This window comes from Mastigoproctus giganteus, chromosome 4 (assembly GCF_048544385.1).
Source record: "Mastigoproctus giganteus isolate SK-2022 chromosome 4, ASM4854438v1, whole genome shotgun sequence".
In the NCBI taxonomy this organism is placed as follows: Eukaryota; Metazoa; Arthropoda; class Arachnida; order Uropygi; family Thelyphonidae; genus Mastigoproctus; species Mastigoproctus giganteus.
The window spans coordinates 82,325,196-82,352,759 of record NC_143578.1 but is presented as its reverse complement, the minus strand read 5'-3'; the positions used below and the strand labels follow the sequence as shown (position 1 = coordinate 82,352,759).

The 27,564-nt window shown below is 37.6% G+C and overlaps 1 protein-coding gene across 1 annotated transcript in view; it reads right to left on the bottom strand.

The window, feature by feature from the left end:
• Positions 1-27,564, bottom strand: part of spg (dedicator of cytokinesis spg) — a 916,969-nt gene that overhangs the window by 129,968 nt on the left and 759,437 nt on the right. Inside the window, exon 40 of the mRNA XM_090372306.1 lies at positions 1,310-1,657. Coding sequence (XP_090228432.1) covers positions 1,310-1,657 — 348 coding nt within the window. The remainder of the gene's footprint in view (positions 1-1,309; positions 1,658-27,564) is intronic.

The following is a 27,564-nucleotide window of genomic DNA, read 5'->3' as shown; positions in this document are numbered from 1 at the left end:
TGGAGAGCAGGGTGCAGTCTTGAACCCATAATATTTTTTCTTGTGGTTGTGTATGCTAATCACTAGACCATGGCCAGACCAACTGTAATCGAATAATCACTTTTGTTTTCAAGTTGTGCAATCTGCTTCTTACTCTGGCATGGCAAGATATCTCAATAAGGGTATCATAGTGCGACACACAGGGTAAAAAATGTTTCATACAGTGCAGCTAATTCTTGATACATGTGGTCAAATTCAACAGTGGACATTTTCATAATTACAATTTGTTTGATCCTTAGGAGGAAAATAAATTCAATAGGTAAAAATTTAAAAAAAAAACGAACAAAAAAAAAAAAAAAAAAAAAAGGACATGATATAAATGCAAATGTTTATCACTGGGAGCAGAAAAAATTTTTTTTCTCATTTATACTCCGGCACAACTACCAGGTCAGTGAAGTTTACAATAAAACAATCAATACAAATGTTGATTGTATTTAGCAGCCATGGCATGAACCCTGGTCCACTCAGAGAATAAACAAAAATAAACAAAATCATATTTCAGCTCAACTGCCTGTTGTAGACCTTCCACAAGACTCTCTACAACAGTAGTTTCAACACAAATTAATGAGCATGAAATCATTTACAAGAAGATCAAACATGACTCCTATAAAGAATTTGAATGACAATTTCTGAAAACAGATTTGGAGCTGTTTGTGATATCTGTGATCGATTATGGTATTAAAATTATGTAAAATTGCGTACCACTCCAGAAAGTTATCCATTACTTCTCTTAAAATTTCCAACTGCAGATGTAATGACTATGATGGAATAACCCTTTAACCTTGTTGAAGCCAAGGATGTTTTCACATAAAATAAAACATTTTTCATGTGTACAGAGTGCACACGCTGCTTTTTTTTTTTTGTGTGTATGTGTGTAATTAGTTATTACTGTATTTAATATATACAGTACATATATATCACAAAATTATTTTGTATATAATTATGATCATATTTTAATTATAAAAATACTTATAAGACATTAATACAAAGAAGTACAATTGTGAAAAAAAAAAAAAAAAAAAAACCCCAATAGTTTGATCCAGAATATAGCTGAGCATTATTAAATTATTTTCTAGAAGAAGAGCAGTTTTCAAGACACTTGTTTTCCCTTAAGTGAAGATTTTTCAGGAATGAATTAATTGTGCAACTCAAGAGATATCTATGCTGCTGTAATAAGGAACCAAAAAAAATTACTGTAAATAAATCATTTCACCAGCTGCAGATACAGTTATAAATGGAATTCAGAGATCAAAACTAAAAATAACATTACCTTTTCCAATACTAAAGCTTTTAGCTGTGAAATTTTTTCTGTTTCAGTTGGATGCTGACTAGCAAATTCTGGAGTAAAGAATGCTTCCTGATATTTCGAAATACCCCCATTTACAGCTGCCTCAATAACTCCTTGCAGTCGCATACTGAGGGGATTGATGGACCGCCGTGGATCTGTTGTATACTGAGCTATGAGCCTTCGTAATTCTCGATTCATACTCTCTACACTTTCACAAGCATGAGCAATGGGAGATAGCTCTTCTGTGTGTTTATCGGTAACTTCAAACCATCGCAGTATTCCTGGTAATCTTGAAGATGTTGTTAATGTTGTCCTTTCTATCCACAGACTCTAGACAAACATAAGTGTATTATTAGAGAGAGAAAACGAAATTAATGAATATTTATAGGAAATATGTGAGTAATCAACACCCACAATTCTTATTTGTTGCATGAATAATAAATAATGAAGCAGTTTAGTTACTGAAAAATAATGCCTTTAGGGATAGAAACAGAACAGGTAAGAAATTACTTATTAATTCATCAAAATGTTTGCATTAAGCATCTAAAAAGAATTAAAGAAGTGATAGCAATTCAGATGAGAGTACTGTTATTTAGAACTGGGGGAAAAATATTGACTTGAATACAGTAATTCTCTGATTAATATTAGAGATACATTCCTGAAAAATGCCACATAGGTTTTGGCCCTAATTCAGCTTTTTAAATTTCCTGTAAAGGTAACTAAAATAACATACAGGAAATTTAAAAAGCTGAATTAAGGCCAAAACTAATGGTGTTGATAGGGATTTTCTTTGGATTTTCTCAGTAGATGACAGGTCCTGGCTGAAAATTTTGTTTCAGTTTCCAATGCACATTTATCCTATCTTTAATTTCACAAATAATCCAGAATGGATTATTGTTGTTAGCATGCTGGCTTTTTTGAGAATCTCTCGAACTCGAGAGACTTCTAGATGAACAGAAAACTCACTACACCATTATTATGAGGGACTTCAATGCTAAGGTTGGAAAGAGACAACAGTGTTTTCCCCAGGACCTATTGAATGGGTGCACCGCCTGGTGAATTTAACTGACCACCTGGCTAAACTTTAAGCGATTCTTACAGTACCATATGGTACTGCTCACTGATCTTATGCAATTAGTTTTTGCTCTGGATCACTTAAGTCACATTTATAAAGGTGGTAGATGACTCTCATCAACTGGTGCAATACCACCACTTTGCTTATTGGAGGCTTGAAGTGGTGAAACCCATGTTTAGTCTCTAGAGCAAAGTTTCCGGCATCCCCCCCAATACTTCTCTTTCAACCCATGCACGGTACTAAGTACTATAGGTTTTGATACCTTTTGTGTTTGGGGTTTTCATAAAAAAAAAAAAAAATTTAATAATATTGCAAAGTATTACACTTCCCCACATGGCTATTTTATAATGCTACTAGCTGGCAAAAATTTCTGGGGAGAACACTGGACAAAACAGCACAGAAAGGGGAACTATAGGAAATTTTGGAATTGGTGAAAGAAATGAAAGAGGCAAAAGACTTGAGGAATTTGCAGAATCCCGAGGAATGTCAGTAATGAATACTTTTTTCAAGAAAAGGGTGAACAGAAGGTGGACAGGGAAGACCCCAAATGGATTAACAACTGACTTCATCCTCACTAACAGAAGATATATTGTGAACGATGTTACCATCCTGAACAAGGTAAATGTTGGAAGTGATCACAAAACGGTAAGATAAATACTTGATATAGATGTAAGAAAAGAAAGGAAAAAACTGACCTGAATAAATAATGCAAAGGCTTTTGAGATAACAGAGGAGGAGAAAAAGCAGTATTTACTGGAACTTAAGAACAAGTTTGAGCTTCTGAAGACCTTTCAGAACCGAAGACAACAAATGAAGAGCAAGATAAACACTGACGAGGACAAAATTGAGTACAGGTAGTTCCCAACTTTACGAGTTAATTCGTTCCAACCAGGTGCTTGTAAAACAAAAAACTGTGTGCTCATAAAGCGGGAATTTATTATCCATAGACATAATGTTAAAAACAGGGTTTATGTTCTCAACAATGCAATTAGTTAGCTAATTAGTTTATCTTTAAACAATGATTGATTTATCCAAAGAAATGAAAATATAGCCTGCAAAATCAAGCAAATTATAATTTAAAGAAATTATTTATGACTTACAAATGTTAAAGAATGTTTATTCTTCATCATCATTGACTAAATGCACACTCACCGATCACTCATTGTTGGGATGGCACTCGTTGGTTTGAAGAAGACCACAAGGAGGGGTCTTCTTCAGAAATGCTTCAAGAGATGTTTGTTTCCAAGAAAATCTCTTCTCTTTTCTTTATATATTTCACGATAGCATGCATATGCATTTTTTAGCGGCACACACAAATTGCAACTAACACGATTCACGTGGAGTAACAAGTTTACAAAGTTAAAAAAAAAAAACAAAAAAAAAAAAAAGAATGAAGAGCAGATTCTGAAAATTTATTTGTTTTTTTTTTTATGATTGAACATTGCAGTGAAGGGGAAGCACATTTCACCATAATGTATAAACCCACACAATTCCAGCTAACGGTATTTTCACAAATGCAATAACACTGAGTTTACTACCCATTTATAACTGATCGCACTAATAGAAAAGCCTAATAAACCTGAAAGTGCAAATTTTTTTATTGTTTTATGGTTGTGACCTCCAGAAATATGCTTTAGAAAAATATCACAAAGGCGTTCAAAATTGATTCTTATAACGGAACATATAATAACAATGAAAGGGTAGAGCATTTTAATTGATTTGAATTGGTAACCAATACAATTTACATTATAAAAATTATCTTTTAGAGCAGTCTTTCCCAACCTTTTACCCTGGAGGAACCCTTGAAATAATTTTTAGGTCTCAGGGAACCCCCTGCATAAAAATTATTATATCTACAGATCACAATATGTTGCCATGATCAGTAAGTTGTAGATATAATAATAATTGTCAATGCTCTTTTGAGTAGAGAATGATATTTTTCTGTGTATCTGTTTATGTTGGCCAACTTATTAGCCTAGTCTTTGTATGGTCCCCCCCCCCCCCTCCCCACAAAGGATATCAACTCTAATGCAAGTCAGTAGTGTAGGTAAAGGAAACTTTAGTTTTTGCCTTTTTTAAATTTCCTACTGGATTTTTTTACCTTATCCCAGTCGGCCTAAAAGTCTTATCACAAATTTATACCATACAAGATGCTAATGATGTATGGTATGTGCAGGAGTAGGTTTTTTTTTTCTCTATTTAAAACTAAAAATGACTTTTTAGTCAACCTTTCTTGTGAAAAAAAAAAAAAAAAAAAAAAAAAACACAAGTAGTTAAGCTTAGTTTACCTTTCTTGAAATTAATCTCCTTCTTTCCTTTTCATAAATTTTAAAAACTCATTAGGCAAACAATAAATTTCCATTAAATAACTGGCTTAAGCCGAAATGTGATTTAATTTAAATAAAAGTTGAAAATTGATTTTAATTAATGTTATTTACAACTTGAAAATTTATCGATGATATTTAACCGTAAAGCTCCTAAAACCATAAGCCAAAGCAATATGAATAATAAAAATAGAGCCTAAGACACAATTTTATACAAGACTTTGAAAAAACATTTTCTTACCGAGTGACATGATCAGGGTCAAATATAGGCCTAGCAGTTACAAAATTATTATACACGTGTTGGTTTCTTGATCTCTTTTATAGGCCTATATATGTATAAAAAGTGTTATTTTTGAAACTAAAAATAAAGGATGAAATTTACCTCTTTACAGTGAAACCTGTGCTTGTTTTATGCTGTACAAATACTCAATTCTGGGTCGAACTTGAGATAAGCACACATGGATTTCATTTTAAACTGAAATGAGATGATTTCTGTCCTTGTTCGTTGATGCTTGTTACACAAGAAAAAGCTTGTTCCCACATGTAAGAGGTTGAAAACTGCAGCAAAATGTTCATTGCTTTCCTATGGCAGGATACTCTTCTTTTAAAGAAATCCAAAACTTGTCAAAGGGCATATCAGTAAATCTCATTTTGAGTGTATCATCAGACTACAGCTCCCAAAGTTCTTCCTCTTCTCTCAGTCAAGTTCTCAGGCTGAGCAGAAGATTCAGAGAAAGGATCCCTCAATCTGTCACACTTGTGTTGAAACGGAGAGAAAATACTGTTCAATTTTGTCCTGCAGTTATTTGTTTCCAGGTGGTTTTCAATAAGACTTGAGACTTGCTGATATCCTTCCTCACTCAAGCAGCAATGAAAACATGTCAAGATTTCCTTTTGCAACATGATTTTTCCAAAGATTCAGTTTCTTTTTAAATCCAAGAACCTTGTCACTTGAAGTCAAAACATTTTCTCCAGGGCCTTGCAAGAGACTTGTTCAGCTGGTTCATGTGATGAAAAATGTCTGCTAAGTAGAAAGTTTCTGTAGCCATTTTTCATCTTCAAAGCACTCAGCAAAATCTGGCTTACTATTTTCTTGTAGGTACTCCTGAACAGGGTGTTTGAGCTGAAAGGTGATTTTCAGCTCAAACACCCTGTTGAGTACTCTTCCTCTGCTAAGCCACCAGATTTCTTATGTAGCAGGAGATTTATGTGCTCTTTGTCCAGGTTTTCACACAGTTTTTTAAACATCCTTGAGTGAAAATTGTTTAATAAAGTCAAACATGTTTGTAGCATCATTGAGAACATTTTTAATTTCATCTCCAAGGGTTTTTGACACCAGCACCTCTCTGTGAAGAAAGCAGTGTGTTGTGACAACATCAGGATTTTCTTCTTTTTATATTTTTCACAAGAGAGGCAAAACCTCTCATGGAGCCAACCATTGATGGGGCATCATCAGTAAAGATGCCAACGCAGTTCCTCCAAGACAGACCTTTTGTTTCTAGATACGAAGACAAAACATTAAATATATCTTGGTCTTTGCTTGTTTCGGAAAGCTCTTCGCAGCAGAAAAGTTTTTTTGAATTTCATCATCATTTACAGATCTTACAAATGCTATAGCATGACATTTATTGTTGAAATCTGTTTGCTCCTCAACCTGGATAGAGAAGCTGTTGTTTTTCAGTTTATTACACAAAACTTCTTCAGCATCATGTGGCATATCATCAATACGTTGACTTATCATACTGTTTGAGAGTGGAACATTTTAAATTTCTTGTACTGCATCTTGTCCTAGCATTTTACCCACTATAATTTTAAATGCTGTCATTATTAGGTTCTCACCAACTGTGACTTTTCCTTTTCTGGGCAATAAGTTCTATTACTAAATAACTTGCTTCCTGAGCCTTTTCACTGAATATGACTTTTTTTAAACAAAGGCTTTATTCTGTTTTTTTTTTTATTTTTTTATTTTGTGTGTTTTTTTGGGATTCCAATAGCCGTTTAAAATAATCAGCACCTTTACTTGTCAAATGGCTCTGATTCATAGTTAAAAAAGTATCTTTTCAATTTTGCTGGAACATTTTTTTTTTTTTCCCCTTGTTGCGCAAGTGCAATGAAATGACTCAGAAGGTTGTAATTCATCATCACCAACGTTATCAGAATTGTCTGTAGGCCTAGATTCCTCCTCCTCCTCTTCCATCTCATCTTCAAAAATCTCCACATTGGACTGCCAGACATGTTTGTAAAACACAAACACTAATAAAATATAAAACAGAAGGGCACAATACAATTCACTTCTAACCTATACAATCCACTTTTATACAACGTTTACAACAGTAGCAGTTGGGGGGTAATTTGGAAGTGAGAGGCTGATGTCATCAGCCTACCGTCCTCTCCTCCGTACAATACAGCATTCACCAATTATCAATGGCCTACACTATCTCACATAAAAAACTGAGAATGAACTTAACCAAATGAACAAGGTCTTACTGCGCACTGCCATACGGGGCGACGAAGAACCTGCCTAGCACAACAAAGACAAACTCAAACAAGATGCTCCACAACAGCAGCAGTTGTACCCACTGTACCACGATGCCCACCAATAGTAACAGAACTATATGTAGGACAATTCCTGACCATCTCTAGACAGATCTGCTGAAAAGTGACAACTGCCGATTTAGACGTTACCAAGTGAACTGACAATATCTGACTGAAATCTATCAGCGGAATACTGTAGCCAAGATATCTTGGCAAACTCACACTAGGCTCCCTTGCCTAATGCCCTTTAATCACCTTACCCTTCCCCCTTTTTCGCTTGGTGGAATTCAATTTCACCTTCCTTCGGGATTCCTTCACCTAATTCCCCATATTTCTGACTGTCTCCCCCTACTCCTTTTCTTCTCTAAACCTCAAACTCTACTGTTTTTTATGGTCTCTGTCAGAGTGCTCAGAGTGCAGGGGCCAGCCAGAGAATATGGGACTGCCTGACTTAACTCTCAGAGGTAGTGGTGGCAGAAAGAAAGACAGATGAACAACACAACCCAATGCTCCACTTACACAAAACAACACACAACTTACACTTCTGACTTTTACAGAGTTCTGTCTACTGCACAAGAGAAACAATGGGGCAGTTGTGATAAATCATCAGTGGTGCCTCAACCCAAACACTATGACATACAGGGCTGAAAGACCTCTAACGAAGTTGATAACAGGGCTGCTTGGTCACTGTCCATCACTGTGAGAGATAGCATTGTGTGAAGTTCAAAAAATGATGTTTATTTATTTTTTTTTCAATAATGATCTCTCGTGGAACCCTGGTTGAGAAACCCTGTTTTAAAGAGATAACTAGCTTAGTTATATAGTGAAAATTTCAGCTTCTGAGGTCTTGGAATGAATAACTAAAAAACAATATGTTATTGGGTTCACATTATAATATTTTCACAATATGATGGTGTCTTTGGAATGGATTAATATCGTAAAGCGGAGTGCACTGTATTGTATTGCCTTGTTTGAAATGTGGTATTTATGAATGTTTAACATTCATTTGTTGCAATTAATGTTCATATTTTCAATTTTGTTGATACTTGAAAAAAAAACAAAAAAAACTTGTAAACCCGGGAACTCAAAGCGGGAAAAGTCTGTATACTGAGTTATGCAAAGCCATTAGCAAGAGACTCAGAGAGGACATAAGAATATTTAACACAAGAAAAGTAGGACAAGCATTAAGGGAAAACAAAGGACTTAAATCAGCAGTCACAGCAGTAATAGAGAAAGACAAATGATACTGAAACTGAAGAATAGTGCTGGTGTACTTATAAACAGCAGAGAAGGCATAATTCAAATAGCAGAAGACTACTATAAAGCATTATATAAGGAGCGAGGAAATGATGAAGCAGTAAACTGCTTCATCATTTTCTTCATCATTAGCAACACATACGACATACCCAATATCCTTCCTGATGAGGTAGAACATTCGTTGAAGAAAATGAAAAATCAAAGCCCCAGGTGAAGATGAAGTTACTGTAGAGTTGTTAAAACTGGGAGGAAGAGGCATGATACAAAAACTGGCAAGACTCTTTACAAAATACATCAGAAAAGGTGTGACACTTAAGGAGTGGAATAATCTCTTCTTCTTAGGATTTAATCCATTATTACAACAGTTCTTCTCAACCTAACACCGAAAAGTCATTCCTTTATTCTTCTTTTTTTTTCATTTTCTTCAATCTTACCAATCTGCATCCACCAGTCCTCTTCTATTTCATGGCTGCTCTCACAGCTTCCATCCATGACCTCCGTGGTCTTCCTCTCTTTTTTCTTCTCCATGGCTCTTCTGGGCAATTTATTGTCCTCCATTCTCTTCACATGGCCAAACCACTCCAATATTTTCTCCTTTATTTTATTAATGATGGTATTTTGGACATTCATTATATTCCTTATCACGTTATTTCTAACTTTTTCAGTCCTAGACTTTCTTGCCGATCTTTGCCAAAAATCTATCTCAATAGCCAGTAGTTCATTTTTTTGTCTTTTGGTTAAGGTCCAAATCTCACATCCATATAATAAAACACTTTGTAATATTGCATTATATATTTGATGTTTAGTTTTGTTAATAATATTTTTATCCCACAGCACAGAATTAAGCATTCCTATGACCTTTCTACCTTCACTCAGTTTCCTGAGCAGTTGATCCATCAGCCTAGATAATTGCACCCAGGTATTTAAATTGCTGGACGGTCTCCGTAGCCGAGTGGTCAGGAGTGGGAGTGCAGTAGCATACGCTCTTTGAGTAGACCGGGGTTCAAACACCTGACTGTTAAATACGGTTGATCTGCCAACCTGCAATGGACCAGCGTGGCAGATTATGGTCCATTTCCCTCAGCATGAATTGTTGAGGAGGCTTCCATCCTGCAGTGGGTTGATAATGGCTGCAGTTTTACCTTTTATTTAAATTGTTGTACAGTTTTCACCTGTATTCCATCTAAATCCAGAATCTCCTCACTTTGATTCATGTACTCTGTCTTATTAAAATTAACTGTCAGTCCCCTTGTTTTATATTCTTCTAGTAACTTTCTGCCCACGTAGTTTACATCATTATCGTTCTGTGCCACCACAACTTGTTCATCTGTAAACAGTAGATTGTAAAGATACTTATACTGACTAAGGGGAAGGCCCATTGAACTGCACTTCTGTGACCATGGTCTTAGAACCACTTCCAGGTACAGCTTAAACAAAGTAGGTGGCAAACAGCATTCTTGAAGTAGTCCTTTGGAAGTCTCAAATTTTCTTGATAATTTTGAACCAATTTTAATACAGCATGTATGGTTCTTGTAGATTCTTCTAATTATTTCAATTAATGGCTGGCTTATTGACATTTTTTTCATAGCCTTCCACAGAAGATTTCTTGGCACATTATCATATGCTTTCTTTAAGTCTATGAACAGCATATCTACATCTTGGTTTGCAGCCTGACATTTTTCAAAAATTTGCTTAACAGTGAATAAATGGTCTATACATGAGCGTCCAGTTGAAAAGCCACACTGTTCCAGTTTTGATTTTATCACTTTTCCAAATAGTTTAGCAATAAAGCTCATATAACACAGATTCCTCTATAGTTAGAGCATCTTCTTCTTCTGTCACCTTTCTTGAAAATTGATGTAATGTATCCGATTGTCATCTCATCTGGTATTTCTTTGGCATCACATAATTTGTTGAACAATCGAGTTAGTAGATTTATAACTTTTCGACCTCCATATTTAAGCAGCTCCATGTTAATTCCACCTGGGCCTGGTGTTTTTCCAATTTTTGCCATTTTTATATCCACTTAGTTAATTTGGATGTTCAGTCTTTTTTCCATGACAATTGTCTCTGTTTCGATTTCTCTAAATTCCTCTCTTCCTTCATTCAATAGCTGTTCATAATAATTGACCCATTCCTCCAGATCTTTCATTTTCAATCTAGCATTTTTGCTTAGGAGGTTTCCTTAAACACTTCAGTACCTCCATGCCTCTGCACATCTTGTACATCCTAGTTTCTGTTCACCTCAGCAAATACTCTATCCCAGGACTTGTTCTTTGCCTTGATGACTTCTGCTTTCACTTCCTTATTTTTCTATGAACTTCACTTTTTGAGCTTAGCCATCTTTGGTATGCTTCTTTTTTCCCCCTTTATTTCCATGTTCAGCCAATCATTTTGCTTCATCTTTTGAGATTTTCCTATTGCATCTCCAGCAATTTTCTTCACTGTTTCCTTTAGATATTCATATATATCTTTTGCACTCTCCCCATTGGTTCCATCTAATTCTTGGTCTAATCTTCATTGATACAAGCCCCTAGTGTTCATCTTTTAGCGAGTCCACATTGAATCTTTCGGTGTCAAGTTGTTCTCAAGGTCTTTCTTCCTTTTCTCCTTCCTTTTTTGGCACATCCATGGGAATGACAACGTAGCCTTCACCAAAAAGTGATCAGAGCCACAATATGCTTCTCTCTGGGCCCTAACATTGCAGCCACAAATTGTGCTTTGCTGTTTAGTGATCACATAATCAATTATTGATTTTAGTCCTTTTGTTTCTTGGAACCATGTGAACTTATGAATGTCTCTACGTTGGAAGAAGGTGTTACTAATCTTCAGCTTATACTGGGAGCAACATTCTATCAGTCTCTCTCTCCGTTATCATTCTTTACATTTTCTCTGTGTCTTCCCACTACTTCATTGTCCGCAGCTTGTCCCACTCTGGAGTTCAAATCCCCCATTATGACTATTTCTCTGTAACGGGGAATTGTTGCTATTACTTCTCTCAGGTTTTCCCAGAAATCTTCTTTAATATCTATAGGAGACTCATTATTAGGAGCATATATCCCAATAATAGTAATTTCTTTAGCATTAGCATTAGCATTAGTAGAGGCATTTGATGCAAGAAAGCAAGCTTATGCAGCATCAGCCAAAAAAAAAAAAAAAAAAAAAAAAAAAAGTAACATAAATAAATAAAAATAACCACTTCCACTTCACCCCTCTGTTCGTTCGAAATACCTGTCCAGCTGAGCCTTAAACTTATTTAGGCTATCAACTTCCACGACAAGGGATGGAAGTCTGTTCCACCCACCAACCACCCGCTGGCTAAAGGCAAATTTCCGCACATCTATCCTACATCTGTCTTTCCTCAATTTGAATTTATGCCCTCTCAGGTGATTTTTCTGAGCTAGAGGAAGAATCCCATCAGCATTGAGCATGCTCAAACCATTCAAGGCTTTGTACACCTCTATCAGATCACCCCGCTGGTGCCTAGTTTCCAGACACTGTAATTTGCAAAACTTAAGCCTTTCTTCGTAAGAGAACCCCTTTGTCCCATTCACCAATCTAGTTGCCCTTCTCTGTACTCGTTCCAGCAGCTCTACATCCTTCCTGAAATGAGGCCTCCAGGCCTGTATACAGTACTCTAGGTGTGGCCTGACCATTGCCTTATACAAGGGAATAATCACCTCCTTATCCCTGCTAGAAAAATTTCTATATATCATTGACAATACACCATGAGCTACTCTTGCAGCTCGTCTGCACTGCTCAGAGAACTTCATATCTGCCTGCACCACCACCCCCAGGTCCCTTTCATTCTCTACCACTGTCAGTGTAGTACCACAGAGTTGATACGTTGCTCTGGGGTTGCTGTTTCCCATATGTAGTACTTTACATTTGTCAATGTTAAACTTCATTTGCCACCTCGAAGCCCATCTGCTCAACCTTTCCAAATCCTGTTGCAGCAGCATAGTGTCAGTAGTGTCCTTGACAACCCTGCCAACCTTTGTATCGTCTGCAAACTTGGACATTAAGCCTGATATACCATCATCAATATCATTTATAAATACAGAAAACAATAAAGGCCCCAATACTGAACCCTGAGGGACTCCACTAATAACATTAGTCCACGATGAGCAGTGTCCATTGATTACCACTCTCTGTCTTCTCCCCCTCAACCACCCCTTTATCCATAGCAGCAACTTGCCTCCAATGCCACACTGCTCCAATTTGTGCAGCAGTCTTCCATGTGCAACAGTATCAAAAGCCTTTCTAAGATCCAAGTATATAATATCAAAGTTATTCCCTGCATCCAGTTCTTTTGTGACTGCATCATAGTATCCAATCAAATTGGTCAGGCAAGACTTCCCCTTAACAAAACCATGCTGTGTCCTAGCTATAACTGAAGTCTTGTCTAGATGATCCTGCAGTGCTTCTTTCACCAGTGCCTCCATTAATTTTCCGGGAACAGAAGTTAAACTCACAGGTCTATAATTACTTGTGTCAGCCTTTGATCCCCCTTTGTGAATTGGGGTCACATTTGCACATCTCCAGTCAATGGGTACCTCCCCTGAGTCCAAGGAAGCTCTCATAATTATGGCTAAGGGTTTGCTTACCTCCTTTGCTGCCTCCTTTAATATAACTGGATAGATCCCATCCACCCCAGGTGCCTTTCTTGTGTTTATCTTCAACAATTTCTCCTCCACTTTGCTCTCAGTTATTACAAGATTCTCTAGCTTACTGCTAGAGTTGAATACACCTCTGGCATTCCCCTCGCTGAATAACTCCTCATGTGTGAATGTCGATGCAAAATTTTCCATATATTTTAATTTTAAGGATCATGACTCGTTCATCAACAAAACTCCATTTTTCAATAAACTTTCTGAGATTCTTGTGAATAAGTACAGCCACCCCTGCCTTAGCTCTTACATGTCGGTCAACACTAGACCAAAGGAAAATATATTCTCCGGTCATTTCTTCACCTCTCCCTTTCTTCTTTGTTTCAGTTAAGACTGCCACATCCAATTTATATTTTACAAATTCCAATAAAACTTCATCTTGTTTTGTGTTAACTCTTTATACATTCCAGCAGTCAAAATTCATAATCCTCTTCCGGTTGCCAGTTTGATTTCTATTTGTCCATCTGATTTTTTCTATATTAGGTCTTTTAGCATTGAAAGAATGTTTTATGATAAATGAGGAGCTGGCCCATTGCACCAACCCCCAACTGGAGGATTAGGGTATCTTTTTTCATCTGGTCTCTAACTACAAACCTTTCTGGCATGGGAGGCCTTACCAGTAGCAAGCTACCACCAGTATAGCTCTGTAGATCATTGAGACATGTAAGCCCCATCACCATGACAAGGTAAAGATACCATCAGTGGGGAGGAGTGGAATAATGCAATCATAATTTTGTGCATAAGAAAGGAGATAAATCAGAAATTATAGACCAATTAGCTCAACCAATAGTATAGTAATTGCTTAATTATTGGTACTCACCTCAATTATCCGTGTATTTTCACATTAGAATTATAGAAGTAAGAAAAATGAAGACTAACATATAATTAATAAAAATAAAAGATTAAACTACATAATAATTTAAGACTACGCTCGGAGGAAGGAGTGCACCGCCCATTCCCCCAGTTGTAATCTATAAAATTACTATGTAAATGCACTTAAATTTTAAAAGTTGTAACATAAAAACATAAAAAGCCAAGAGTCTAAACAGTAGACTTTCGTAGTGTACATCATCAGTTGGATAAAAGGTGTTAGTGAAGACTGAGTTTAAAAAGAGTTGCTGAGTCTCCATGATGCATTACTCAGACATTTGATGTGCGCGAGACTCCATATTGGGGAAAGACTAACTGGCAATTTAGTATTCAATATTTCAAATGATGTATTATGATGGAACCATTCTATTGCTAGTATTTTGTGTCAAAATATTTTATAATTAGATTTTAATTTATTAGAATAATGGTGGAATCAACTAAAGGATTATGATTATAGGCCTGTACATGTTGTGTGAGCTCAGTACTTGACTGATTGATTCAAGAAATTATTGTAATGGTAATATGCACATGTATATGCTGTTTTTGATACATAGGCAGCACCACTACAAAACAATATTTCGTAGTGGTGCTTCATTTTCTTCAGAAAATGAATATCTTAAAGTTCTAGCCTGATATGCTCTAGAAAAGTCATTTTTTTTGTCAAAAACAAGTCCTAAGAAATGGACACTATTTTTAACTGGGATGATCTGTTCTAGCCTGAGTTCAGAGTCAGGATGGAAATTCCTTTTTCTGCAGAAATATATACATACAGTCTTTTGTACCAAAATTCTGTATCTATTTCTTTCTTGTTCATTTTATGACTCTGTTTATGGTTACTTGTAATTGTCATTCTATTGTCCTCATAAGCTGCGCTTGATAAGAAATGCTGAAATCATCAGCATAAACAGTTGTAAAGATGTTGTTTGGGATTTGTTCTATTATTGTGCTGAAGTGGACTGCAAAAAGTGTGGCACTTAGTAGAGATCCTTGAGGGACCCCTTCTCCTGATAGTACATTTTGGAAAATGTATTGTTCATTCGAACTTGGAAGGTCTGATTCTTAAGGAAATTGTATATATAGAGGAGTAGATGTCCTCTAAGGCCAAGTTGATGGTAACCGTCTAAGTATACCATAGAGCCACGTGGTATCATATGCCTTCTTGATATCAAAATTAACCATGACTTGATGTTGTTTTCTGAGAAAAACATTTCTTACTTGATTTTCCAGTTGTATAAGTACAACTAAGGTACAGAAATTTTTTCAAAAGTCATACTGTGCTGGAATGAGAAGATTATTATTTTCTAGGTACCACGTTAGTCTATTGTTGACCATTTTCTCTAAGATCTTGCCTAAGCAGCTGGTCAAAGCTATGGGGCGATAGTTCTGAGGGTCTGATAGGTCTTTTCCCTGTTTTGGGAAAGCTAGTATTATTGCATGGTGCCATTTGTCTCGAAAAGAATTTTCAAGGTATATATTGTTGAACAGATCTAACAGGGCTAATTGGGATTATTCATCTAACTGTTGTATAATTGCATAATGTATTTCATCAGGACAAACTGCATTGTGTTTTGCCTATAGCAGAGTTTGTTTTAATTTTGCTACTGTGAGCCGCAAGTTGTATTGTTCACATTGATTGCTGGAAAAGTTCAGTTTTATTTTTTCGGCTCATAGGGGTCTACCCATTCTTGTACGTTTTGAAAGCGGTCAAGTATGCACAATTAGCAGATGTATTGGCAAAATTTTTACCAAGCACATTGACAATATCTAAGGTATTTGTAACCAACTGTCCTTTACAATTCAGCAATGGAAAGGGGTTTATTTGAGAATTGTTTGTCATCTTTCTGATCGTTTTCCAGATAAGTGGAGCTGGTGTGGAAATGGTTATAGTGGATGCGAATTTCATCCAAGTCACTTTTTTGCTGATTTTTGGCACTTTCCTGACCTTAGCTCTGGCTCTCTTGAATTGTATCAGATTGTCTCTTGTTGGATTTTTGCGACATTAGTTCACGACAATATGATGTCATAACCCGTACTTCAAATTAATCAAATATTTTACTTATGTCTAGAATTATTGTACAGCATTATTATCTAGCATCAGGGGCTTTGAGGGCAACAGGTATTCTGGTTTTATCAGACACTCAGTATAAAATACTGATGGATACAATATCTTTCTATTTCAGAAGATTTAAGAGAAGTCCGGTTGGCCTGCCTCCCTAAAATCCACTCATGCACACCTTCTCGATGGTAACCCCTGTTATGTCACCTAGGGGGCAATGAACATGTAGAGTGGTTCTCTTCAAGATGCCTGGTCGGCATGAAGAGGAAAAGACCAAACCCTCCAGCAGATGACAGCATGATGAAACAAATGGCCATCAGTCCCCAGTGGCTTTCACTCTCTCTCTTATGGCAGCGAGAGGATCAGAGTGGAAGTAGAGGGTGCTAAGAATCTCTGGGTATGACAAGGGTGCCATGCACGGAAACTGAAATTGGCTTTTAGTAGTAGTGGCATGTGATGCAAGAAAGCAAGTGTATGAACTTATGCAGCATCAGCCAAAAAAAAAAAAACACCATTCCCTCCAAATGCCTGTCCAGTTCCTCCTTAAATTTATTCAACCTATCAACTTCCACAACGGCAGATGGAAGTTTGTTCCAGGCTATATTTCTCTCTTTTTTAGCTTCCTGGCACTCTTTATTCTACCATGATTTTGGATATATTCTAATGTTAGATGATGTTTTAGGCATTGTCTTTTCTGCAGCTTGAAGAATATTATCTGTAACATAAGCCATTGATTCTTGTTTAATAATATTGCAGTCTAACTTGGCTAGCGTCCTGAATGTTTCCCAATCTGCATCATATATTTTCTATCTGGGGTGACTACTGGCTTGGCACGATTTTCAAAATTATGGAGTAGTGGTCACTGCTCAATGGTGTCTCGTGCACGCTCCATTGTGTCATTAGGAACAGTGTCGGGGAACAGATTGATAAGTCTTGCAGAACTGCTTTTTGATGGAAGGTGGAAATATGTGTGTGCTGTCATTCAAAACCATTAGGTTATTCTCAACTACTAATTTTTCAATTTGCTTTCCCGTCTGGTCTATTTTGGGATTGCCCCTTAGTGGGTGACGTCCAAAAATGCAGAGCAGAGTTTGTAGTTGAGCGATCAGCTCTTTGAAATCTTTCAATTGAAATTCTTGATTGGGGGTAGATACATTGAGGCTATGGTAATATTGAAGCCTATTGCTAGACGGGTTGTGACTGCTTCTACTGGATGTTGTTGTTTGGTTTTTAGGAGCATTAGCAACTAAGGCCATATTGCTCCGGAATATGCGGTGGTCATTCCTTGACCTTTCCGCATCCTCCATATTTGGTGGTGACGGGCTCGAACCCCGGTCTAATCAAGAAGCGTGTGGTACGCACTGCTGCTCCTTCCCACCTGGCTACGGAGGCGCCCACTTCTACTGGAGTGTTCAATGATATTGTTTGGGAAGGTACGTGTCTGTTAACTAATATTGCAACTACTCCTCTCATTGTTCTATCCGTTATGCGATCCTTTCTATATTTTTGATTATACTATTGTCCTGTGGTTTTAAATAGGTTTCTTGTTGGCAGATACTTAGTGAATGGTGTGGGTAATGAGGTCTATAACATCATTAATGTTTGAGTGAAAACCTCGATAGTTCCACTGGATAATCATATCTGTCATCTGGGGATGGATGGTCCCTCGGATTGCTTCTTTGGGGCTGTTTTCACTTTGTCTGCCTTCGTTTTGTCTTTCTTTAAAAAATAGGGTCTACCCGTATCCATTTCTTCTTCAACGAAAATTTCAAGAACTGGTTCTTCTCCGTGGTTTCTTACTTCTATGTCCATTTGTTCAGCCATCTTTTTTCCTGTACTACCTATCCTTTCTTTGTTTATTTTTCTTCTTACAATTTCTGAATTATCTGGTGGGAAAGATAAAGACGTACTGATAATTTTCTTTTGTTGTTTCTGTGATGGTTCATAAAACTCACAAGCCCATTTTGAGATGGATTCTTCTGGGTAAATTGTAACATCCATTTGTGTGCCACAACATTTTGAATTAGACAATTTCATTTCCAGAGTCTTTTTGATTGTGGTAACTTGTGCATAAGAAGGTTTACTTGCTATGTATATTGCAATTGCCTTTTTAGCTTCTTGATATGAAACTCCATTTTCTGTTTTGTATTTTTGTATTCTTTTTTCTTTCTTCCAAATTTCACACACATGAATATGCAGTATGTTCCCCTTCACAATTTACATATTTATGGTTTCCAGCTGCGCAAATTGGCATGTTTGCACAGCTATCAATTTTCACAAAGACAGATGGAAGTTTCTTCCAGCAATCAACCACCCGCTGGCTAACGGCAATTTCTGCACATCTATTCTGCAAATGTATTCCCTAATTTGAATTTAATCCCCTTCAAGTGCATAATCTGAGCTAGAGGAAGAATTCCATTAGCATTGAGCTTGCTTAAACCATTCAAAGCCTTTTACACCTTAATCAATCACTCTCAGGTGCCTAGTCTCCAGATGCTGCAATTTGCAAAACTAAAACTTTTCTTGGAAAGAGCACCACTTCGTCCCCCCCTCACCAATCTCACTGCCCTTCTCTAAACTCATTCCAGCAGCTCTACATCATTCCTAAAACGAGGCCTCCAGACCTGTATGCAGTACTCAAGGTGTGGCCAGACCACAGCCATATATAAAGGGATAATCACTGCCTTATCGCTTCTAGCAAAATTCCTGTATATCATTGACAGAATGGTACTCAAGACCCCATGAGCTGCCCTGGCAGCCTGTCTGCACTGCTCTGAAAACTTCATATCTGACTGCACAATTACCCCTACATCTTTTTCATTCTCCACTGCCCTGAGGGTAGTACTGCACATTTAGTATGTTACTCTGGGGTTACTGCTACCCAATACTTTGGCATTTGTCAATGTTAAACTTCACATGTCACTTCTCAGCCCATCTGTCCAACTTTTCTAGATCCTGTTGCAGTACTATACTGTCATTAACAACCCTGCCAACCTTTGTATTATCTGTAGACTCTGACATTAAGCCTAATATACCCTCATGAATATCACTGATAAATACAGAAAACAATGAGCCCAAAGCCGAACCCTGGGAAACTCCACTAATAACATTAGTTCACGACAATATGATGTCATAACCCGTACTTCAAATTAATCAAATATTTTACTTATGTCTAGAATTATTGTACAGCATTATTATCTAGCATCAGGGGCTTTGAGGGCAACAGGTATTCTGGTTTTATCAGACACTCAGTATAAAATACTGATGGATACAATATCTTTCTATTTCAGAAGATTTAAGAGAAGTCCGGTTGGCCTGCCTCCCTAAAATCCACTCATGCACACCTTCTCGATGGTAACCCCTGTTATGTCACCTAGGGGGCAATGAACATGTAGAGTGGTTCTCTTCAAGATGCCTGGTCGGCATGAAGAGGAAAAGACCAAACCCTCCAGCAGATGACAGCATGATGAAACAAATGGCCATCAGTCCCCAGTGGCTTTCACTCTCTCTCTTATGGCAGCGAGAGGATCAGAGTGGAAGTAGAGGGTGCTAAGAATCTCTGGGTATGACAAGGGTGCCATGCACGGAAACTGAAATTGGCTTTTAGTAGTAGTGGCATGTGATGCAAGAAAGCAAGTGTATGAACTTATGCAGCATCAGCCAAAAAAAAAAAAACACCATTCCCTCCAAATGCCTGTCCAGTTCCTCCTTAAATTTATTCAACCTATCAACTTCCACAACGGCAGATGGAAGTTTGTTCCAGCAATTAACCATCCACTGGCTAAAGGAAAATTTCCGCACATCTATTCTTCATCTGTCCTTTCTTAATTTGGATTTATGCCCCCTTAGGTTCATAATCTGAACAAGGGGAAGGATCCCATCAGAATTCAGCACGCTCAACCCATTCAAAGCCTTATACACCTCAATCAGATCACCGCGCAGGTGCCTAGTCTCCAGCCACTGCAATTTGCAGAAATTAAGTCTCTCTTCGTAAGAGGATCCCTTCATTCTCCTCACCAATCTTGTTGCCCTTCTCTGTAAACGCTCAAGTAAATCTACATCCTTCCTAAAATGAGGCCTCCAGACCTGTACGCAGTACTCAAGGTGTGGCCTGACCATTGCCTTATTAGCATTAGCATTAGCATTAGTAGAGGCATTTGATGCAAGAAACAAGCTTATGCAGCATCAGCCGGAAAAAAAAAATAAATAAATAAAATAAATAAATAAAAAATAACCACTTCCACTTCACCCCTCTGTTCGTTCGAAATACCTGTCCAGCTGAGCCTTAAACTTATTTAGGCTATCAACTTCCACGACAAGGGATGGAAGTCTATTCCACCAACCAACCACCCGCTGGCTAAATGCAAATTTCCTCACGTCTATCCTACATCTGTCTTTTCTCAATTTGAATTTATGCCCTCTCAGGTGATTTTTCTGAGCAAGAGGAAGAATCCCATCAGCATTGAGCAAGCTCAAACCATTCAAGGCTTTATACACCTCTATCAGATCACATTGCCAGTGCCTAGTCTCCAGACACTGTAATTTGCAAAACTTAAGCCTTTCTTCGTAAGAGCACCCCTTTGTTCCATTCACCAATCTTGTTTCCCTTCTCTGTACTCGTTCCATCTTTGGCAGTGATGCATCTGTATCATGGCAGTCAATGCTATGTTGTCATTTTTCAATAAAGTCCCTCTGTGCTGTTCTGTTTCTGTGTCTGTGTTGTTTCCTTCATCACTTCTGTACCTCACGAGATTCCTTTGGTATGCTTTTCCCATATCCAGGCCACTCCTATGAGAAACCACAAGTGAAAACCTGACTGGTCCTTAAATTTTGCACACAAGTGTACTAGTGAGTGCTCTGCACAGACTAGTGGTGTGAGTGTTGGAAGCGCCTCTGGCAGATGCTGCGGGTGACATCACTTCCTTGACTGATCAGATTTACTCCCACCCCCACCCCAGAGGATGTTCCACATCAAAAAGTCGGCAAAAGTGAGAGCCCATTGTTAAAATATTCACAGCTGACCACTGGTTGCTGGTTTTTTCTGCTATTACTAGTAATACCCCAGATTCATAACCCAGTTTAATATTTTTAATTTTAATTTTTTAATACCTTTTCTTGTTTGCTAACACTTTCAGTAATTTCATTACATCTTATTTTTATTAATATTATATAACAGGTAGCCCTCGTTTTGCACCGATTCGCAACTGTGCTGATCGCTGACCACAACGGCATTTTAATTTTTATTTATTTTGGATTTTTTTTTTTTTTTTGCAATTTTTTTCTAAATTGAAAGTTTAAAATCGTTAGACAAAATTTATTGGCATCATACTGTGCTATGTATTATAGCACAGTATGATACATAGCTCAGATTGTCCTAAATCACCTGAACGGTGATTTAGGACAATCTGAGCCAATCAGCAATTAGTGCATCCGTATCAAAAAAGAGAAGGATTCCCACCCTCAAAATAGCTACTCGTGAAATGCAGGTGGTAAAGATCAATGTGGTGAAGCATTCAGTTGGTTGTTGTTTACGCTATTTACACGTGTTGGAAATTTATTACGCTAACATTTTTTTATAATTATGCCATTAATAAATTAAATAATAATAGTGATAGTCGTGTGCAGTTTTTGCCATAGTGTCATAAAGTTTTGAATTTAATAGAATAAAGAGATACCATGTCTGGTAAGAGTAGTTCATTGAATCCTAGTGCAATATTCAGAGGATGGAATCTTGTGAAAGCCGCCGTAATGTGTGTAGGGCTATGAATATGCCTCTATCGACTATTACTACAACTCTGAAGAATGCTAATAAAATGAAACAACCGATGCAAAAGTGTAAGGTAAAATTTTTGGTGCCCGGAAACTAACCCTGTGATTTCCAATTGACTCCATTATACAAAGGGTTCCATTTGCACCGATTCCATTTGTGCCAGTCCCCCCAGGAACCTAACCCAGACGTAAATTGAGGGCTACCTGTATATATATATATATTTTATTCAAACATTATTCAAATATAAGTACAAGCGATGTTGTACTTATAAATAGCAGAGAAGGCATAATCCAAATAGCAGAAGACTACTATAGAGAATTATACAAGGAGCGAGGGGATAATGCCAGCAGTGGGGAAGATGGATCGCAAATTAGTAACACATAAGACATACCCGATATCCTTCCTGACGAGGTAGAATACATGTTGAAGAAAATGAAGAACCAGAAAGCCCCGGGGAAGGTGAAGTTACTGTATAGTTGTTAAAATTGGGAGGAAGAGACATGACACAAAAATTGTCAAGACTCTTCACAAAATGCATTAGAAAAGGTGTGACACCTAAGGAGTGGAATAATGCAATCATAATTTTGCTGCATAAGAAAGGAGATAAATCAGAAATTGAAAATTATAGACCAATTAGCTTGTTATCCCACATCTACAAGTTGTTCACAAGGGTCATTACTAACAGATTAGAAAGAATACTTGATGAGAATGAACCGAAAGAGCAAACTGGCTTTAGGACAGGGTTCTCAATTATGAAATGCCTTCACGTAATATCACAGTTAACGGAGAAAGCAAATGAATATAAAACACCATTATGCTTGGCATTTGTGGATTATGAAAAGGCATTTGACTCCATACAGTATAAGGCACTGTTTCAGGCACTGGAAAGACAAGGCATAGATACCCCATATATTATGATTTTGAAGAAAATATATGAGAACTCTACCTACTTTATTAGACTAGACAAAGACAGTAGAAAATTTAAAATTGAGAAAGAAATTCGACAAGGAGATACTATATCTCCAAAGTTGTTTACTGATGCCCTTGAGGAAGCTTTTAGAAGACTAGACTGGTTGCAGAAAGGAGTCAATGTGAATGGAAAGTACCTAAACCATTTATGATTTGCAGATGACATTGTGGTCATAAGCAACGCTCTCAAAGAATTAGAGGAAAATCTTAATCAGTTATGCAGAGTTAGTATGGATTTTGGACTAAAGATGAATATGGCTAAAACAAAAGTAATGATGAACAAGTATGTCACAGAAAGGGATATAATGATTGAAGGAGCAGTAATTGAAAAGGTGGAGTCATATACTTATCTGGGACATGCTGTCTGCATAAGTGTATCTACTCCTCATGGCTCTTACTTTCTAGTTTCACTCTACTGCCCACCAACTTCCGACAATACACTTCACCTTGCCTACCTCGATCAAGTTATTTCTTTGGTAGGTACTGCCAAACTTATTATAATGTCGGACGTTAACGCCAAATCCAGTCTATGGCACTCCGACCATACTGATAACAAGGGTTCACTCATAGAAGACTTTCTCCTTTCACATGAGCTGACGGTTCTAACTAAATCCGGCTCACCTTATACCTTCAGCTCTCTAAATGGCGAATCAAATATAGACATCACTGCTACTTCTTACACCGTTTCTTCAAACATTAATGACTGGACTGTAAATACTATCATTTGCTCAAGTGACCATCGTGCGATCACCTTCTCCGTGACTTGCTCTGCACAATCATATAATCCTCCACTACAGGACCTTAGAAGATTTTCTTTGCAATGCATCATGTGGAACCGGTTTAATGACTCAATCAACACTGATTTCCCAATTGAAACCATAAACTTCATCCATCACTTTACAGCTTCTGAATTAGCTTCCTATGTTAATGATGCTCTCAGCCACGCCTGTTATAAAGCAGCCAAAAAGAAAATTCAGTCTTCCCATCCCACTCCATGGTGGAACCGAGAACTTACTCTGCTTCGTCAGCAAGTGCATCGGGCTAGGTGTACTTACCAATGATATCGCAGGAACTGGCCACCTCCAGACGTCGAAAATCTTAAAACAGAATATCAGGCTCTCAAAAGACAATACGTCAAAACCATCACTACCTGTAAAATAAAATCTTGGCAGAACTTGGTTACTTCTACTGGCAATCGGGACCCATGGGGCCTTGTTTATCGCCTTACGAGGAACAAATCCTATTCCCCTACTGTTTATTGGCCGCAAACAGCACCGAAACTCTCACTTGGAAGGACACCATCAACACCATCTTGGACAATCTGCTTCCTTCTGATCGTCCAGAGGATGACTTGACTACTCATCAACAAATAAGACAGCTCAATAACTCCTACACTACTACTTCTGAATCTCAGCCATTTATACAGCTGGAGGTGGACACAGCTGTCCTAAAAATTAACAATTCTGGTTGTCCGGGCCTTGACCTTCATGAGGGCATCTTTATCAAACAATTCCACAAGCTACGTCCAACGGTTCTTCTGACTCTATTCAACAAATGTCTGAATGAAAGCACATTCCCTGTTATCTGGAAGACAGCTCTTCTTAAACTAATTCCTAAGCCTTCAAACACCCAAAGTGGCAAGTCCTTCCATCCTATTGCTCTGTTATCGCATTTGGCCAAAACACTTGAAAGGCTGATTGCTATAAGACTCATTTCACTGTTCACGAACACCTCTCTTGTATCAGACGATCAATATGGTTTCCGAACTGAACGAGGAACTGAAGAAGCAGTCGTTGAATTCCTTTCTCGAGTTAACTCTGCAAATTCTAAATACATTCTTGCTATTTTTGTTGATTTTTCTGTGGCGTTTGATCTGTTATGGTGGTCTAGTTTGTTTGCTCGCTTACGTGCTACCGATTGTCCTCTTCCTCTCTATAACCTTTTAAGAAGTTATTTTGAAAACCGTACAGTTTCTGTTATTTCTGGATCTAACTCCATCTTCTGCTCTGTCACTAGGGGCTGCCCCCAAGGCTCTGTTCTTGGACCACTTGTCTGGAACATCGTTCTTGACGAATGGCTCCTTAAAACTATTCCTTATACTTCCAAACTGGCTTATGCAGACGATTTCACCCTGCTGATCCAGAGCAATTCCCGTGCCTCCCTTGAAAGTACTGCCAACTCTCATGTCAGATCTCTCTCAATGGTCCACTACAAATAAATTATCCATATCCTCATCGAAAGCTAAAATGATGCTGGTTAAGGGTTCGCTTAATATTTCACGACCATCTGTTGTAAAACTTCAAAACAAATCACTTTGCATGGTTTCTTCTCTAAAATTTCTTGGTCTGATCATTGATTGTAAACTTACGTTTACTAAACACTTGGAAGATCTCTCAGAGAAAATCAAAAAACTTACCTTCTCACTTCTGCATCTCTCTAAACAATCTTGGGGTCTTAATTTTTGTTCTCTATGGTTATATTACAAAGCTGCGTTTCTACCAATTTGTTCCTATGGTGCGACCGCCTGGTTATGGCATGTTAAGAAGGTTTCAGTACAGACTAAACTTCACAGCATTCAACGTAAAATGCTTTTAGCAATGCAGGGCCTGTAGGACTGTGTCTACTCCTACTTTGTAGGTCCTTAACGGCTGTCTGCCCCTCGATCTCTTTCTTATGTACCGAGGCCTGTGCTTCTACATTAGGCACGCTGTTCCTGTCACCTTTCTTGGTATTACCATCGATCTCACTGTGGATCCCAAGGCAAAGAAAAGATGCTGTTGGAATATTTTGATGCAGAGCTGGCAAGACAGATGGTCCGCTACTTCTAAGGGTCTTGTTACTTTAAAGTTCATCCCTAATGCCACCTTTGCTACGTTAGAGTCCACTCAGAAATGGTTTCATCCTGGTCTATACACTCTCTACTTACTCTCTGGTCATGGCTCCCTTAATGCGAAACTTGCTACTTTCAACCTTGCTGAATCACCTCTCTGTTCTTGTGGTGACCTAGAAGACTGAGAACATATTTTATATCACTGCCATCAATACCCAGATCTTCGACATAAACCTTCTTCCCTCCACCAGTATCACTGTCCCCGGAAATGAGCTGGCCTTCCTGAGCACCACAGAAAATTTCCAGTCCCTGCAAGAATTTGCTCGTCATGCTTTTAATTGCAGGAGACGCCTTCTCACTCAACTACGGAATACCTACTAGCCTTTCTAGTGGAGACCCCTGCTGGCACTGGATTTTGGCCAGTGCGGGATCAGATATATATATATACTTTCCCCCTCTTTTTTCTTTTCTCTTTTTATTTTTTTTTTTTCAGTTTTATATTTTATTTATTTATTTCTATTTTTCTAATTTTTATTTATTTGTTATTATTTTTATTTTTTTATTATTTTTAAAAAAAATTTTTTTATTTATTTATTTTTTATTACTTTTTTTTCACTTTTTATTTGTATTTATTTACTTATTTATTTTTGCTGGTTCCCTGGGTTTGGGCTGCCCGATGGACAGGATTTTATTATTATTATTACTATTTATTTACTTATTATTTTATTATTTATTTTTTTATTTATTTATTTATTATTACATTTTTTTTTTGCCCTGATATTAGGGTAGTAAGAGCTGGTAAACCAGAGCATTCAGAGGGCGGTTGCGATACATGCGTAGTTGTGGCCTACTTCCCCGTGGTGTAGATGGACACTGGGCAGGCTTTCCAGGTGATCGCCTGCCTGGTGACAAAACGGGCAGAAACATACACTGCACGAACATAATATTACACATATTTCTGGCCTTTTACAGTGCTTTCTGTAATCATTACAGTGTACAAAGGCGGGGATGAATTGACGTTCAGGTGCCGTCCTACATAAGATACTATACATATCTACATGTCTACTTATCTGGGACAAGTTATTAGCTGTAATAATGATAAATGGCTGGAAGTTAAGAGAAGAATAAATGTTGGATGGACAGCATTCAGGAAATATAGTCACATACTGAAGAGCAATATCCCAATTTGCCTGAAACGTAAAATAATGAACCAATGTTTACTCCCCACCATGACTTATGGAAGTGAAACTTGGGCACTCACCAAAAGTATGGAAAAGAAGCTGAGAACTACACAGCAAAGAATGGAACGAATTATATTGGGAATCAGACTGTTAGATAAGAAGAGAAACACATGTATTAGGCAGCGAACTCAAGTAAAGGACATTCTTATCAAAACTACTAAAATGGTCTTGGGCAGGAGACAGAGCTTGAAGACAAGATGACAGACGGACTAAGAAAATAACTGAATGGTACCCAAGAGGAGCTAGAAGAAAACCTGGAAGACGGAGATGGACAGATGAAATTCATGAGTTTGTGGGTAGCAAATGGATGGCCATTGCACAAAATAGAAGGAACTGGAAAGTTGCTGGAGAGGCCTTCATTCTGCAGTGGATTTAAAATGGCTCATGATAATGAGCATTATTGTACAAGTATATGTCCGACAATTTTTGCTTTTAGTAAATGAGTGCATAGCACATGTATTTGCTTGTTCCTTGAGGACCCCAAGTTGGTCTTTTATTCTTCAACAGCTCTCCAGGCTGCTGTAACATAAGAATCACTTTCATCTTTGCTTGTGGTTGTTGTTAATCTATTAGTCTGCTACACAGACTCATAGGTTAATGAGATAGCAGTTTTCCTACCCACCTCAATGGTATCAGCAAA